Consider the following 18,793-nt stretch of genomic DNA (forward strand, 5'->3'; position numbering starts at 1 on the left):
GCTGTGTCAAGCTCTTCACGCAGTATCTTATCTCCCATTTCATCTTCATCTACATCCTCTTCCATTTCCATAATATTGTCCTCAAGTACATCACCCTTGTATAAACCCTCTATATACTCCTTCCACCTTTCTGCCTTCCCTTCTTTGCTTAGAACTGGGTTGCCATCTGAGCTCTTGATATTCATACAAGTGGTTCTCTTCTCCCCAAAGGTCTCTTTAATTTTCCCGTAGGCAGTATCTATCTTACCCCTAGTGAGACAAGCCTCTACATCCTTACATTTGTCCTCTAGCCATCCCTGCTTAGCCATTTTGCACTTCCTGTCGAACTCATTTTTGAGACGTTTGTATTCCTTTTTGCCTGCTTCATTTACTGCATTTTTATATTTTCTCCTTTCATCAATTAAATTCAATATTTCTTCTGTTACCCAAGGATTTCTATTAGCCCTCGTCTTTTTACCTACTTGATCCTCTGCTGCCTTCACTACTTCATCCCTCAGAGCTACCCATTCTTCTTCTACTGTATTTCTTTCCCCCATTCTGTCAATTGTTCCCTTATGCTCTCCCAGAAACTGTGTACCACCTCTGGTTCTTTCAGTTTATCCAGGTCCCATCTCCTTAAATTCCCGCCTTTTTGCAGTTTCTTCAGTTTCAATCTGCAGTTCAAAACCAATAGATTGTGGTCAGAATCCACATCTGCCCCTGGAAATGTCTTACAATTTAAAACCTGGTTCCTAAATCTCTGTCTTACCATTATGTAATCTATCTGATACCTTTTAGTATCTCCAGGATTCTTCCAGGTACACAACCTTCTTTCATGATTCTTGAACCAAGTGTAAGCTATGATTAAGTTATGCTCTGTGCAAAATTCTACAAGGCGGCTTCCTCTTTCATTTCTTCCCCCCAATCCATATTCACCTACTATGTTTCCTTCTCTCCCTTTTCCTACTGACGAATTCCAGTCACCCATGACTATTAAATTTTCGTCTCCCTTCACTACCTGATTCTCTATGTATCACTTTATGTTTGACCTGTGCTTTAGACAGTGTTACTACTCAGGGACCATATACATTGAAAGGTAAATTTGAATGTGCATTTTAAATGGTTTAATTCGTCTACATACATTTAATTGGTTTTACGTTGCTTTATGTACATTTATTCATTTGGTCACTGTTATTAATTATTTTTATTCTTGTATTTGTAGCACCGATGATGGCTGTTAATCAGTTGAAATCGATTTGCATAAGTAAATAAAGAAAACATGATTTTGCGACTGGTTGCTGCTTATTTGGTAATATATAAATGATCTAGTAGAAAGCGTTGGATCCTCTTTAAGGCCATTCGCAGATGATGCAGTTGTCTATACCAAAGTAGCAACGCCAGAAGATAGTAAGGATTTGCAGAACGACCTGTAGAGAGTTGATGAATGGTCAGGCTCTGGAAGTTGATCCTGAACGTAAATATATGTAACATATTGTGCATACATAGGAAAAGAAATCCACTACTGTACAGCTGCACTATTGATGACAAACAAATGGAGACAGGGTATGCCGTAAAATTACTAGGGGTAACCATCCAGAGCGTCCTCAAGTGGAATGACCACATAAAACAGATAGTGGGAAAAGCAGACACCAGACTCAGATTTATCAGAAGAATCTTAAGGATGTGTAACTCATCCACGTAAGAAGTGGCTTATAAGGCGCTTGTTCGCCCGATTCTTGAGTATTGTTCATCTATATGGGATCCCTATCAGGTAGGACTGATATAGGAGATAGAGAAGGTCCGACGAAGAGCGGCGTGTTTCGTGACGGGATCGTTTAGCTAGCGAGAGAGCGTTACGGAGATGCTAAACTCCACTGGTAGACGATACAAGAGAGGCGTTATGCGTTACAGAGAGATTTACTGTTGAAATTTGGGGACAGCACTTTTCAGAAGGAGTCGGACAACATATTACTTCCCGCCACAAACATCTCGCGCATTGACCACGCGGAGAAAATTCGAGAAATTAGAACCAATACGAAGGCTTACCGACAATCATTCTTCCTACGCAGTATTCGCGAGTAGAACGGGGTTGGAGGGATCAGTGGTACCGAAAGTACTCTGCGCCACACGCCTTTAAGTGGCTTGCGGAGTATGATGCAGATGTAGATGAAGATCGTGATTAGTCAAATGCGTGGTTATCTTACACAACTCTCTGAGAATAATCCGATGTAAAATAGCCTTAAACCATCTCACCAATTGTACTGAATTTCAAGGGTGTCCTATCATACTCAGGCAAACAACGTTCAACAAGCATTCGCCGGGTCTCACGTGCACATCTACATGATCTACATCTCTGCAAAACGTTTCTTCACTCCTCTATTGACGGCGTGTTTGTAGTACTTTATGTAACATTCGACGTCTCTTAGGTGACCATGGAAGCAAAATCTGTCACTAACTACAGATCATTTTCTCCCAGACCTCCATACACCAACTGTGACGATGTTTTGTGCAATAGCTAACGTGAGTACTTGGTGATGTTTCATACAGTAAGCCTTCGTTACCTAATCTTACAGGTTTGCTTGTTAATGGTTGGGTTTAGTTCTCCCCAGCTTTTTCTCTTCACAGACATCAGGCACATTGGATCTGAGCACAGGTCTCTAATGTGAAATCCATGACAAAACGCACCAACTTGTTGGTCCCTACATTCATATCCTGTTCCATTTCAGTTGTTTCAGTCTACTGACTTAACTCCGACAGCAAATCTGTCGATATACTGTGTATTTCCATAATGACGCTCCAGACTATCAGTAAAGATGGACACCAGCGAAGGCATCACTACGCTGAGATCAAGAACTCTGGTCCGGTACACCTTGAGTCGAAAGTTGAGAAGCAAGGAGTGTTACTGCATAACTCTGCCGCTGAAAATCCCCATGTTATGGCTGTGAAAAGTCTGCGAGCTAATTCCTTGCAGCTGCTCCTATAGAATACAACTACACATAAATGTCGGATGTTTTTATGCCGTCGTGCAACCTATCTGGCAAACTTGTACCTCATGGGGACACATATAAATAACGCACGCCTGTTTCTGGCATCTGCGAGCTGACGATGGTCAAATTACATCAGTCTTTCTGTTTTTCCTCACAGCCGTAAGTGAAATCGAAAAATGTGACTTTGAATATATAGCTAGTCACTGTGCAGCGGATGTGACTGATTGACGAAATTAGAATTTGGGGTTACCTTTTCAAAAATTTGTCTTATCGAGCCTTGTGAATTCGATAATTTGCTACATTTTGTAATTTCAAACAGGAATACCGTCTACAGCATGTTCTGTGAGTCGCAACGATTCAAGTCTGCACGTCAATGTTCAGAAATCTTCGGCCGCTTCTGAATAATATCTTCATAAATTTTCATGTTTGCAAGCTTATTATATTTTCTAAACTTTGACAACAACAACTTGAATCAGTATTTTTCCTCAGATAGCGCAATTTTTTACCACTGATTTCCGTAAACGTTTATCAAAATATGAGCTCAGCAATTCGACTGTGCCACGTAGGTCTACACACTCGCTACGGCTTTGGGAACCAGGATTCTCACACATGAGTCCCTTGCAGGTCTCGAGTACCAACTTTGCTGCCCCAACAAGAGTGTACAGCATGGCCCTGCCTCCTTATCTTATTTATACCTTTTGCTAAATAACAGAAGCACCTTCAATGTGACTGGCAACGTCACAAGTCATCAACACAGATTTGTAATGACCTTTATTGAGATTCGACTCCCCCCGAAAGGGGTGGGACGGCAGCAGCTTAGTACGCCGCTCTTCAGCCTACAGAATTTCTTAAAGCAATGAAGATAATAAATAATAAAAGCAGGCGATAAAATTGGCGACTTAAATGGTAAAATGGCGGAAAATTGGGGAACTTAAAACATAAAACAAAGGGTTGGCGATGCTAATAAAATACACAGGAAGCAGACAGGTAAAATAATACTCAGACAAATTAAAAAACACGACGACAGTCTGGTTTCTGTTCGCAAGAGATATAAAAATCATACCCAGCGACAGCATGATTCTGTTCATAACACTTTGGAAAAGACGCACAACGCAGAACACTCACTTAAAACACTGCACAAAAGAGCTGGCACAAAGATGACACACCACAGCCGAGGGCAGATGGGGGGAACCTGGACAGACGATAGGAAAGAAAAAGGAGAGGAAAAACGAAGTGGAGGGAGGGGGGAAGGAACCGACAGAGGACGAGGACTCACAAGAGGGGGGAGGGGGCTGGGAACACGCGAGAGGGAGTGGGGAAAGGCAGAGGAGGGGGATGCAAAAGGACTCGGGGGGGGGGGGGGGGGGAGGAGGAGAAAGGAGGCAGAGAGAGGGTAGGTGCGGAAAAAACAGGATGGAAGGGGAGGAGAGGGAGCCCAGGAAAAGGACAGAGGAGGGGGAGGTGAGGATCAGATTTGATAGGAGGAATAAATGGAAGGAAAGAAGGCATCATTCGGGAGGGGGATTTGACGGAAGCCACCTTGGGAAAGGAGATGAATGGTGTGGAGATGGAGGGTAGGGGGGACACAACAGTGAAGGCATGGCAGGGGGCGGGATTGGGAGAGGAGAGGAGCAACCAGGGGGTGAGGGGGTCCAAGGTGGCGGGAGGTGTAGAGGATGCAGATATGTTCGAGGAAGAGGAGCAGATGGGGGAAAGGAATCAGGTCGTAGAGGATCCTTGTGGGGGACGGGAGGCGCATACGGAAGGCGAGGTGGAGTGCATGGCGCTCGAGGATATGGAGGGATGTCAACAATTAGTTAACACATCCTTATACACGCGAAGCGCACTTAACTGCACCTAAGAACATCGTGCTTTTGAAAGAAATACTCTCTTAGCTATTTAGAAATATCCCACAAGAGGTGTCCAACAAGGAATGCAACAGTTTTTTTTCTTGGCCAATCTCAGTTGAAAAAATGCGGAATTTGTTGTGGAACACCGCAGAATATTCCCACTTCAGCTCCTAGAGTTTCATAGAGTTCCGAAAGATGGTGGTGCTGTAGTAGCCTTCAAAATTGCGTTTGTAACGGAGTTGGGTTCCAAGTAGAGAGCTGTCATTGAGACTCTTTTGACGGGGAATCAGAGCGTCGCTGATATTTATTGGCGGTTGCAGAATGTCTATGGAGAACTGGCAGTGAACGAAAGCACGATGAATGGTTGGGCGAGGCGTCTGTCATCATCACAACAAGGCCGTTGTGTACAGTCACCCACACGCTGGCTGACCGCACACAGCTGTGACTCTTCCAATGCTGGAACGTGCGGACACTCTCATTCGAGGTGATTCACGGATCACGAACACCTCACTGCTCAAGTGGACGTTTTCGATTGTGGTGCTGACACACTCGTCCCCGAGTTGTGGTACTCAGAGATATGTTCCCGCTGTGTTCCTCGGCACCTAACAGAAGACCTTAGAGAGCAACGAAGGGCCACCTGTGAACTATGATGTTGATATTGATAACTTTTGATCCAATTAGTGATGCAGGACGACATTTGCTCCGACGTCGACCAGTAGAGTAGTACCATGCGGGCATACAGGTCCTCCCAGTAACGTGGTATAAGACCTTCCGATTGAATGGAGATTATGTTGAAAAATAGGATTTTGTAGCTGAAAGATTGGGGCACAATATGGTGTATTGGAATCCTGAATAAAACCAATCTGCTATCAGAGAAAAAGTGTTACATCGTTATAGAGTGTCCGCACATTTTGCATATTTTGCGTGAGAGTGCCTGCGTCAGACGTCCTCTAAAAGGTGGCTAGGAAGATCGAATCTTGTTTCATAGTCAACTCGTTCTCCTTATCTGTTCTCACTTGGATTCTCTTTCTCGAGTCACGAGAAAAGTCTTGTGAACGAGACACTTGTCGAGTCTGAGGAGGAATTCCTCGCTAGAATTTTCACTGCCTGTGACACTGTGTATGTGTAAGCAACCACAAGGAACTTGACGCGACGACATCATGTCTGCATATAAGCTGGGAGATTCCATTTTGAAAAACTGTTCTCATTATACTAGTTTCTACAATGTACTAATTAGTTTTCGTATGCTAATGGAAAATCTAAATTTACACGTCCTCATTTATAGCTTTCGACCGGTAGTTTACGAACTAGGGCTCACTATTTCAAATTGGCACGATTTCATTCACCATCCTGTGAGGGAATCCAATGAGAGCTGTTGTACGTACTGCGAATGACCAAGGTGAACTTTCCAACTTTCCACACTTGAAGCAAAGATGAGATCTGCACAAAAACTCGAGGCGCTATGGTCTTTTAAGTAACGACCAGTGAGAAAGTGCATTGAAAAGACTCTGGACTCATATTCGGGGTGACAGCGGTTTAGATCCCTATTGAACCATCCAGACTTTGGTTTTATATGGTTTCCCTAAATCGGTTAAGACTCTCCTTCCAAATCAGAGTTTCTGCACCGTCTCGTTGTCGACACGACGTCCAACCCTAACCATCCTTCCTTCTTCTTTTTCCATATTTGAAGACATTTTACTAATAATTTTCCTAAAACCACGATGTATTCGATAATAATATATTATCAGTATGGTTCGGCATTTGATGCAATTTCGGCAACAAAGCAGAGATAGTCACAGAGGCCGGCTTCACTTATCGCTCTCTTCATACCAAAGAATATTTCAGCTTATTCATTTTTTTTTGTGAAAATTGTAAATGGTACAGTAATAATATTAGAGTAATGTAACAAAATAGAAATTACTTCTTTCTTGCCGATTTGCAGGATTCAAAAAATCCAGTCGACCGGAAGATTTACAAGCTGCACATAGAGGGCAAAGATATGCCTCGTACAGCAGCCGAAATGTTTAGAAGGCTGTGCAGCTCACAGAAGCACGCCGTGATGGTGTCCAAGACGAGTTATCTGCAGAGCAACAGCGACCTGCAGTGCCCAGTCACGTTAGTGCACGAGTCCAAAGCATTGCAAGAAGGTTTTGCAGTCACAAAGAAGAATCCCTACCGAGAAGCCATTAATTACCAGTAAGTATAGACGCTCGTGGTACATTAATCATGGCAACCAATCATTAATTCTTGATATTTTATCCTGTGAAAGTGGTTTCATGCGTTACGACCGTTGTTGTTTTTGTGGTCTACAGTTCTGAGACTGGTTTGATGCAGCTCTCCATGCTACCCTATCCTGTGCAAGCTTCTTCATCTCCCAGTACTTACTGCAACCCACATCCTTCTGAATCTGCTTAATGTATTCATCTCTTGGTCTCCCTCTACGATTTTTACCCTCCACGCTGCCCTCCAATGCTAAATTTGTGATCCCTTGATGCCTCAGAACATGTCCTACTTACTGGTCGCTTTTTTTTGTCAAGTTGTGCCACATACTCCTCTTCTCCCCAATTCTATTCAATACTTCATCATTAGTTATGTGGTCTACCCATTTAATCTTCAGCATTCTTCTGTAGCACCACATTTCGAAAGCTTCCATTCTCTTCTTGTCCAAACTATTTATCGTCCATGTTTCACTTCCATACATGGCTACACTCCATACAAATACTTTCAGAAACGACTTCCTGATACTTAAATCTAAACTCGATGTTAACAAATTTCTCTTCTTCAGAAACGCTTTCCTTGCCATTGCCAGTCTACATTTTATATCTTCTCTACTTCGACCATCATGAGTCATTTTGCTCCCCAAATAGCAAAACTCCTTTACTACTTTAAGTGTCTCATTTCCTAATCTAATTCCCTCAGCATCACCCGACTTAATTCGACTACATTCCATTATGTAACGGTGTAACGGTGTAACGACCGTTACACCGTTTTAAATTATATTTTTTGATCCGGAAAACCTACAGGAACGATTTGTAATGCAAATGATTTTGAGTTGCTACGATTAGAACAAAGGAAGAGACCATATTTGGTTGTAAAGACTGGTGATAAATGGAAGTACATAATGTATACAGTGTGGATAACGATAACTGAATCGAATTTTGTATGCAGTGTACACTAAACAGCAAACTGGCACCTCCATTTTGCAACAAGATCGTTCCACAATATACACTGATAGCCAGAACATTATGACCGCCTGCCTAATAGCCAGTATATCCACCTTTGACACCAATAACAGTGGCGACGCGTTGTGGCGTGGAAGTAATGAGGCCTCGGTAGGTCCCTGGAGGGAGTTTGCACCACATCTGCACACATACGTCACCTAGTTCCCGTAACTTCCGCGGAGGGGGCCGATGAGTTCTAATGCCACCGTTCAATCACATCCCATACGTGTTTGATTGGGTTCAGATCTGGTGAGCTGGGGAGTCAGCACATCAATTGGAACGCAACACTGTGTTCTTTGAACCACTCTGTCACACTCCTGACCTTGTGACATGGCGCATTATCTTGTTGAAGAACGTCGGGGAACGTGATTGTCATGAAAAGGCATATATGGCCTGCAACCAGTGTACGATACTCGTTGGACGTAATGGTGCCTTGCACGAAATCCACTAAACCTTGTCTCCGTCCCGCAGTACAGGTGTCGAGGAACTATTCCTCGGCGAGACGACTGATTCGAGCCCTCCCATCAGCATGATGAAGAAGGTATCGGGACTCATCAGACTGTGCAAGGCTATGACACCCGCCAACATCCAGTGGTCCAGTGCTGGTGATACGTGCCCATTTCAGTCATAGTTGCCGACGTCGTGGACTTAAAGTAACCTCTGGCGTGCCACAGGGGCGTGTTATGGACCATTGCTTTTCACACTAGTAGATAGTGTCGGAAGTTCCATGCGGCTTTTCGCGGATGATGCTGTAGTATACAGAGAAGTTGCAGCATTAGAAAATTGCACCGAAATGCAGGAAGATCTGCAGCGGATAGGCACTTGGTGTAGGGAGTGGCAACTGACCCTTAACATAGACAAATGTAATGTATTGCGAATACATAGAAAGAAGGATCCTTTATTGTACGATCATATGATAGCAGAACAAACACTGTTAGCAGTTACTTCTGTAAAATATCTGGGAGTATGCGTACGGAACGATTTGAAGTGGAATGATCATATAAAATTAATTGTTGGTAAGGCGGGTACCAGGTTGAAATTCATTGGGAGAGTCCTTAGAAAATGTAGTCCTTCAACAAAGGAGGTGGCTTACAAAACTCTCGTTCGAAGAATACCTGAGTATTGCTCATCAGTGTGGGATCTGTACCAGGTCGGGTTGACAGAGGAGATAGGTTCAAAAATGGTTCAAATGGCTCTGAGCACTATGTGACTTAACTTCTGAAGTCATCAGTCGCCTAGAACTTAGGACTAATTAAACCTAACTAACTTAAGGACATCACACACATCTATGCCCGAGGCAGGATTCAAACCTGCGACCGTAGCTGTCGCTCGGTTCCAGACTGTAGCGCCTAGAACCGCACGGCCACTCCGGCCTTCACAGAGAAGATAGAGCATTTCCAAAGAAGAGTAGCGTGTTTCGTCACAGGGTTATTTGGTAAGCGTGATAGCGTTACAGAGATGTTTAGCAAAGTCAAGTGGCAGACTCTGCAAGAGAGGCGCTCTGCATCGCGGTGTAGCTTGCTGTCCAGGTTTCGAAGGGTGCGTTTCTGGATGAGGTATCGAATATATTGCTTCCCCCTACGTATGCCTCCCGAGGAGATCACGAATGCAAAATTAGAGAGATTCGAGCGCGCACGGAGGCTTTCCGGCAGTCGTTCTTCCCGCGAACCATACGCGACTGGAACAGGAAAGGAAGGTAATGACAGTGGCACGTAAAGTGCCCTCCGCCACACACCGTTGGGTGGCTTGCGAAGTATAAATGTAGATGTAGATGTTAGCAATGGCACATGTATGGATCGTCGGCTGCGGAGGCCCATCATTAGGAGTGTTCGGTGCACTGTGTCAGACACACTTTTACTCTGCCCGGAATTAAAATATGATTTTAGTTCCGCCACAGTTCGCCACTCGTCTATTTTTACCAGTCTACAACGTCATGCATCCGCAATGAGGGGTGGCCACCCATCTCTCACGTCTTGAACACACTCACAACAGCACTCCTCGAACACCTGACAAGTCGTGCAGTTTCCGAATTGCTCGTGCCGAGCCTCCGGGACATCATAATCTGACCTTAGTCAAACTCAGACCGATCACACGCTCACTGATACTACATGCATCATGTATGTGTCTGACTAGCGGCCATTCCTCACCTGGTGACGCTGCTATCTCATGGGCGGATTTATACCGATATGTCGGTGGTCATAATGTTCTGGCTGATCAATGTATGTCTGCAATGAGTCTGAGACGTTTTGTTTGTAGAGCAGAACACACTGCATAAAGACCACATAAAAGAGGCAATTGCTCACACAGTTGACATTTATTTAAAAGCGGTTACAAGAAGTGCAAGTGGTTGTTTTACATCGACTTGAAACGCGATGTCTAAGTGCAGTAATTGATCCTGGATATCTGATCATGTATATATTACGAAACCAGTCATATGAGCAATAAAGTCATTCCTTGCTTGATGGCTGACTTTTACCATTGCGGCGCAGTCAGCCTGAATGGGGAACTACTGATGATTATAATAATGGTCTCCTGCCTCCTTCATGACGTTATGTCACATTTATATTATAGAAATTAAAACATTCTCGAAAATCTTGGAATGCGTGGACCGGTATCTTTCCGCTATCAACGTCGATAACAAGCAAAACTGGTCGAGATCCTCGATTCTCGGAATGGATTAACTGTCTGTATACGTAATTAAATTTGTAACGATCCTCAGAGTACGAGTCCTACTAGCAAGAGGGTAATTTTTCGTTTTAAGGATTCTGCAATTCAAGAGTATTTTTCGTCAGACATGTTTCGCATATACACTGAAGCGCCAAAGAAACTGGTACAAGCATGCGTATTCGAATACAGAAATATGTAAACAGGCAGATGATGGCTCTGCGGTCTGCAACGCCTGTATAAGACAACAAGCGTCTGGCGCAGCTGTTAGATCGGTTACTACTGTTACAATGGCAGGTTATCAAGATTTAAGTGAGTTTGAACGTGGTGTTACAGTCGGCGCACGAGCGATGGGACACAGCGTCTCCGAGGTAGCGATGAAGTGGGGATTTTCCTGTACGAGTGTCCCGTGAACATCAGGAAATCGGCAAAACATGAAATGTCCGACATCGCTGAGGCTGGAAGAAGACCCTGCAAGAACGGGACCAACGGCGACTGAAGAGAACCGTTCAACGTGACAGAAGTGCAACCATTCCGAAAATTGCTGCAGATTTCGATGCTGGGCCATCAACAAGTGTAGCGTGCGAACCATAAACGAAACACCATCGATATGGGCTTTCGGAGCCAAAGGCCCACTCGTGTACCCTTGATGACTGCACGACACAAAGCTATACGCCTCGCCTGGGCCCATCGGAAACATGTTGCTTGCACCAAGCGAGGTGGCGCAGTGGTTAGCACGCTGGACTCGCATTCGGAAGGACGTCGGTTCAATCTCGGGTCCAGCCATCCTGATTTAGGTTTTCCGTGTTTTTCCTAAATCACTTCAGGCAAATACCGGGATGGTTCCTTTGAAAGGGCACGGCCGACTTCCTTCCCCATCCTTCCCTAATCCGATGTGACCGATGACCTCGCTGGTTGGTCATCTCCAGCAAGTCAACCCTACCCAACCATGCTGCCTGGTTGGACGAGTCTCATTTCAAACTGTATCGAGCGTGTACGAGTATGGAGACGACCTCATGAATCCATGGACCCTGCATGTCAGCAGGCGACTGTTCAAGCTGGTGGAACCTCTGTAATGGTATGGGACGTGTGCAGTTATGAGACCCCAGATAAGTCTAAATACGATTCTGACAGATGACACGTACCTAAGCATCTTGTCTCATCACCTGCGTGTCCATTGTGCATTCCGACGGACTTGGCCAATTCCAGCAGGACAATGCGACACCCTTGACGTCCACAATTGCTACATAGTGGCTCCAGCAGCACTCTTCTGAGTTTAAACGCTTCCGCTGGCCACCAAACTCCCCAGACATTAACACTGAACATATCTGGGATGCCTTGCAACGAGCTGTTCGGAAGAGATCTCCACTCTATCGTACTCTTTTGGATGTATGGACAGCGCAGCAGGATTCTTGGTATCAGTTCCTTCCACCACTACTTCAGACATTAGTCGAGCCGATGCCACGTCGTGTTGCGGCACTTCTGCGTTCTCGCGGGGGCACTACACGATATTAGGCAGGTGTATCAGTTTCTTTGGGTCTTCAGTGTATTTACAAACCATCTTCTGCGGCCATTCTGCAGTGGTGGTATATATATATATATATATATATATATATATATATATATATATATATATATATATATATGTCTCCATATTTTGATATTTACAGAATAAAAGCAATACTTATTTATGTAATTGGTTTCCAATCTACTTAGTGTTTTTGCACCTTGTTCACATTTACTGAAGTCCACTTCTTCCCTTCATTCTTAGTCGAGGTTCAAGTACACTATAACATGGTTGCACATACAATTTTTGTAACTTTTTGCCTTTATTTTTTCTCGTACTGTATTTGTTTTTTCCACTTCACTTCACTTTTGTAATATTCACAAGAGAAGCAATATTGTAGGTTCGCACGTCAAACCGCTCAGCACAGTATTTATGTCTATTCCTCTGTTTTCTGTGTAGGTTGTGAGTATTGCCAACCTTGTGAATGCATTGCTTTAGAATTTAGTCGTATAGAGTGAGAGAGAGTATGTGGAAGACGTTTTAGATATTCAGTAGAGATGTTAAGTAGTGAAGGACGAGGAAAGGGAAGGGAGGTGATAATGATTATTAGATTTTGGGGGAGGCAGTTACTGTAGGAGCAAAACTGGATGGAGATATTACTAAGTATGGGAACCGAATAGAGTCCTGCAGTAGCATGGCCCGTCCTGGGGCCTTCACGCGCCAGTGTGAGCGAGAGCGCGAATACGCTTCGCGAACGACATATACATTGCGAATCTGCAGTGTGCGCATGCGCGATGTGTTTTGCTTACAAGGAGACCGTACTTGTCCTCATCGATTTGATTCGTGTTCATAGGATGTGTAGATAATGGCTAGGACTTCAACATATGAAAACGGGAAGGCACAACTCTTAACCGTTTTCGAGAAAATCGAGTTTGAAAGTTTTAGGTGTGCATATAATGCTAATGTTTAGTCGTTGGCACCCAACCGGTCCGTAGCTGACAGAGTTAGCTTTTATTTCATAAGACGGTGGATCGAATCTCGCTCCCGTTACTGTTTTTTTTTTTCCCTTCGTTCCCACGTAATTCTGACAACAGGTTTATTATGAGTGTGGAAATTATTAGTAGCTAAGGAACCGTTAACTATTAATATAATGTTCACCAGGTAAGTTCGGGTTTTCTCTAACATTTTGGAAGCAGTTTATCATTATAACCGCATTCCTGCAGTTACTTTTCAACTCACCATGTGCCCATTTTCCAGGTATGGATACAGGTACAGTACTACTCACCGTATGAACCCATTTTCCCCGTAAGCCTGCAGTTACTTTTGGCCCATCAGAAATAGTTGTATATGCACAAACTACTTTCGGTTGTTGGATAGAGAAAGGGAACAGCGTTAACAAACACGAAGAATACTTTGTTCGTGTGTTAGCTCTCGAGGAACTCGCACGTCAACGCTCCAAGATGTCCGATTTTACTAGTAAGGGACGTGAACCTGATCCTGAAGCCGAACCGCTTTACAGTGCAGTTTCAAAAGTACGATTAAAAACGGCTTTTGTGTACAGTGAAGAGCTCCTTCTTCAAAACAATCTCATCGCTTCGCACCCTTCTGTGGTAATAACACAAGAACACATGGAAATTGGAGAAGAAATATTTCGCAGAATTTTCGAAATGCCAGCGGAGAAACAACTTGTGGTATAAGACGAACTAATTATTCACCAAGACATCGATGAAGAGGATGTGTCCGAAGAAACTGAAGAAGTAGCTTCGTCTTCATAGGACTATTACGAGGCCGAAGAGAGGCAGTCGTAAATGGACAGCGATTACATTCCGCTATAAACAAGGTCGTCAATCTAGCGAGGGAACATCCAGGATGGAGTTTGGCCACTCTTCGTAGAAGGGGAGCTTCAAGCCTGAAAAGTATGAAATGTTTGAAAAGATGGGGAGAACATATAAGACAAGATAGAACAAGGCCTGAACAACTTAAAAAAAAGAGTTCGTGGACCTGTGATCGATTCACAGAAGCTCGAGAATGTAATCAGCAGGTGACGAGCTGAGACCTGCATCAAGCTTCTGCTCGTGGGTCGCGCTCTTCAAACGAAGACATCCCGTTCGTCGGAGCCAAATCTCCAGATATGTATGCGAGAGATAAAACACTTCACTGCAGCAAATCTTTGATGCAGCAGCAAATTTCCGAACGCAGACTCGATACCTCATAGCCGGCCGTTGTGGCCGAGCGGTTCTAGGCGCTTCAGTACGGAACCGTGTTGCTGCTGCGGTCGCAGATTCGAATCCTGCCTCGGGCATCGATGTGTGTGATGTCCTTAGGTTAGTTACATTTAAGTAGTTATAAGTCTAGGGAACTGATGACCCCATATGTGATGTTAAGTCCTACAGTGCTTAGAGTCATTTGAACCATTTTTTGACACTTGTACCGAAATACGACAAGGATTTTGTTATTAACAGTGATCGAACGGCTATTACACGTAGTACCTGATTTATTTACATCAATTGCAATACTATATACATACCGTACGATACTAATTTGTGAGTTTTTCTTTTAGGGTGTCAACATCAATCAACTTAAGACCCAATTCTCGCTGAACGTGACGCGAAGTTGGTTCTTGTGCAGCGAAAGGATATGCACAAGGTGACACATTCATATACTGCAGAACATGCTGTCACCCTATCTGAAAAATTGCTACCAACGGTCTTCGTTTGCTTGCAAGAGACCAGTGGCTCATTTGCACCAAAGATGTAAAAAGCAGCTGATGACACACAAATACAAAAAAGTTTATGACAACATCTTCAAAGTCCGGTAAACTCACAACAGCAATATACAGGAAATTTCTAATTGACGTCTTGAAGCCACGCGTGAACGAAGGACAAATTGTTTTGCACCTCGATTCATGGGAAGGGCAAACGTACCCGATTTTGCACGACGAAATTTTTCAGTATAGACAGGGTCTGCCAACGCAGTACTGAGGTAATTGCTCCAAAATGTACTCCTTTGGTGCAGCCCCGTTTATTTTTACAGCCAAGGGAAAAGCCTTATAAAACGACTACAAAATTGCTGGAATCTCATCGAACACAGCTGAGAGATAGCTTTAAGATAAGACTGCATAACAATTAATTCAACCATACACCATCAATTGTCTGCACCAGTATTTGGTATGCCGCGAAACTGTGTGATGACCGAGAACCGTTTATGAAAGTAAACCAAGTTTGTTTTGCCGTAGAAACGTTGAAAAAACATGCTCATGCAAAAACTCGGTTTTCATTATGAGTGCTATATGCGACAATAATAATTGTTTTACATGTTTCTACGATCAGTATCGTCCTGATTCGTGCAGTGCTCCAGACGTGTCACAAATGTAGGTGCAATAATATCAATAAAAAGATTAACCTGTTTTGATTCGAAATGGTCCTGTATCGTACTTCATTTCCAATGTTCTTACAAAAATATTTTGTTTATGCATTTTTCAGGATAAATATTATGCAAATAGTTTCGTGGGAATAAAAAAAGGCTCCAGCGGCGAGATGCGATCCAGGGACCCCGCGCTTATGAAACTATGCACTTAATCACTTGGAAATGGACTCCTTGCCAGATAGTTCATCCGGAACTGTAGATAAGCATGTTCGGTCGGAGAGTTAGTTGCCCTCTGTAATAAAAAAACTGAGTGAATGAATCAATGATGTAATTGAACGGGTATCATGGGACTTCTGCTCCGAACAAATGGAACTAACAATAACGGACAAAATGAGGTAAAAAAAGGTTAGCAACCACCAAATAGTATATATGTTACTGTAAAGGTAAGATTATTGGTAAATCCTGCAGTTTACCGGTATAACCTAACATTATCATCACAGTGTGATAATAGTCCGAAATTTCTTTTTACATTTCAAACTTTTACCAAAAGATGTTGTTAAATCTTAGGATTTACGCAAGTGATTGCGGTACAGGTTCAGACATGCTTCTTTGTTGACAATTTTTTGTTCTCAGGCGCTCACAGCAGCGTAGCTTCAGTCTGTGTCTAGCATCGTGCGCGCATGTATGGTTATCTTTGGGTATCGTTTCAGTGCTACTGTTTCTTGTGCATCGTTGTATCAGAATAAGTGATATTATACGCGACATATTTTATGAACTTTTAATTTAATTATGTAACTGCTGAGCAATATAATAGCCTGCTAAGTGAAGTGAAAAGGCCGGACGGTGTGGCTGAGCGGTTCTAGGCGCTTCAGCCTGGAACCGCGCTGCTGCTACGGTCGCAGGTTCGAATTCTGCCTCGGGCATGGATGTGTGTGCTGTCCGTAGGTTAGTTAGGTTTAAGTAGTTCTAAGTTCTAGGGGACTGATGACCTTAGATGTTAAGTCCCATAGTGCTCAGAGCCATTTGAACCATTTTTTGAAGTGAAAAATGCAAAAACGGTTGCCAAGAAAAAATCTGTTCACTGCAGTTTGAAGCGATATTATGATCTTAACATCGGAGGTGAAGATAAACTCTTATCAATGTCTGTTGGAGAAAAAAAATTCGTTGTTACGTTTGAAGTGAGTCCGAGAGGCTCCCAAAGAAGGTCATTAGTTGCAAGCAAAGAAAATGAAAGCGTCTTTATGTAATAAAATTCCAAAATTTTCAGTTGCACAGAATGTGACAGTTAAAGTACCGGATGTAGACCGGGAGAACCTAATGAAAAATCAATAACTGCAATGGTGATAAATATTCAGGATGATGAATTTTATGAGCTTGGTATCAAAACTGGTAAACTGAACTCATTGTACTCAGGAACTAGTTTACATTCTGCAACTAAAATTTAATAAGTGTCGAAGAAGTGGGCAGACAAGAAATTAGTGTATGAGAAGTGGTTGCCAAGCTACCTTTCGTTGGAGGAAAAATGTCGAGAAGGTACATTTATTTAAAACACTGTTCAACTAAAAAATGTTTGTGTAATTTTGTTCTGTGTTATGTAATTCTAAATGCCACAATAGTCAACTCTGTTGTGACAAAATTTAACATTCACGAAGTTACCTCTCTTACAACATTTTTGTTATAAATGTAACATTTTTCACTAATTTCAATATGAAATATTGTTCATTATAAACGCAATTGAATGCATGAATACTTATATAATGTAATTTTACAATCAGTAAAAACTATTTCAATAACTGCTAAGGTGTTTTTTTTTTAATGAATCCGGTTTTACCAGTTCATATGGGTAAATCCTAACATTTACGAAAGTCTCTTGATAAAAGTTGGAAATCCATACATATAATAAGAAATTTCAGACTGTTACCACTCCACGATGACAAATGTTAGGTTTTACCAGTAAATTTTGGGATTTACCAATGATCTTACTTTTACAGTAACATATATACGCTTGCCTAAAACGTTCAGACTCCAATTTTCTCAAAAACGGTTGACGGGTGCGCCTTCGTCTTTACATAGGTTGAAGTCCTAGCCATGCTTACACACGCTCTCAACATGAATCAAATTGGTGAGGACAAATACGTATGGTCCCCTTGTTAGGACTAGACTTGAGCGAAATTTGCGCGAATGATGGATAACGAACGAATACAGATATAAAAATACAGATATAAATTAATATTCGTTATTCGTGAACAACAAATATTATCACAACATTATTCACTTACAAGAATAAAAACACTTATTCATTATCTGTGAATAAAAAGTGTTAAGAATAACAGATAAATCTGAAATCCAAATACATTTTATCTCCATTTCTTTGTCATTTCTTAAAATAATGTACTTTTCGTTTCTTTTGAATTAGTTTTCAGAACAACTCTTTTCTTTGACGTGCCATCAGAAAACTTATTTGATTTACGGAGATTTACCGTTGTGACAAAATAGAAAATTCGTTCTACACATGCAGTGCGCTCCTGAAATCAGCTTTAATCATAACTTCGATATATGACTTTCAGCTCATAATCTTCTGCAGCAAAAATTGAGAAATCATCAATTATCCTGTAGTTTTGGCAAATAATTCGTTGTTTCCACTTTAACTTCACTTCACGAATAACATTCCAAATAAAATCTTCTATTTACGTCTTAATGTCATTTGAATCTAGTGACCCGCTTTCTTTGACATTTCTTTGGATATTATATGCTTATTTGTTTGTCGTAAGCCTCCGTCAGTCATGGACATCAATAATGTGAAATACTTGTTTTTAAATCTTGGGTAAGACTTGAATGATATAGTTGCAGTTGGTATAACAAAGCGAAAAAGTCTTTCAATTGTCTCTACACACTTTCACGATACATGAGCTGCAAGTATGCTGCAATATTACGAACTCGTTTAAATATTCTAACCGGCGAGTATTTATTCTGGATGTTCACAAATTTTTAGATTCAGGTAAATTTTAGATTTGAAATTAATAGCGTCTGCTTTATAACAGTTATGCTTATTAAAAAGTTTATAAAACTATACCCACTGCCTATAATAATGATAGCAATACTAATAAAAATAGTAATAATAATACGCTTAACTTGTCTAACAAATGAAAGAATTGTTTCTGTCGAAATTTTGTTGCTCAGTTCATAATAAATACAGTTTAAGACAGGAACGAAATAATG

The 18,793-nt window shown here is 42.2% G+C and overlaps 1 protein-coding gene across 1 annotated transcript in view; it reads left to right on the plus strand.

Annotated features, from left to right (window-relative positions):
• The window catches only part of LOC126484967 (probable glutamate receptor), a 115,434-nt gene that overhangs the window by 72,779 nt on the left and 23,862 nt on the right, over positions 1-18,793 (plus strand). Inside the window, exon 5 of the mRNA XM_050108569.1 lies at positions 6,759-7,012. Within this exon, the coding sequence (XP_049964526.1) occupies positions 6,759-7,012 (254 nt within the window). The remainder of the gene's footprint in view (positions 1-6,758; positions 7,013-18,793) is intronic.

Source organism: Schistocerca serialis, chromosome 6 (assembly GCF_023864345.2).
Source record: "Schistocerca serialis cubense isolate TAMUIC-IGC-003099 chromosome 6, iqSchSeri2.2, whole genome shotgun sequence".
Taxonomy (NCBI): domain Eukaryota; kingdom Metazoa; phylum Arthropoda; class Insecta; order Orthoptera; family Acrididae; genus Schistocerca; species Schistocerca serialis.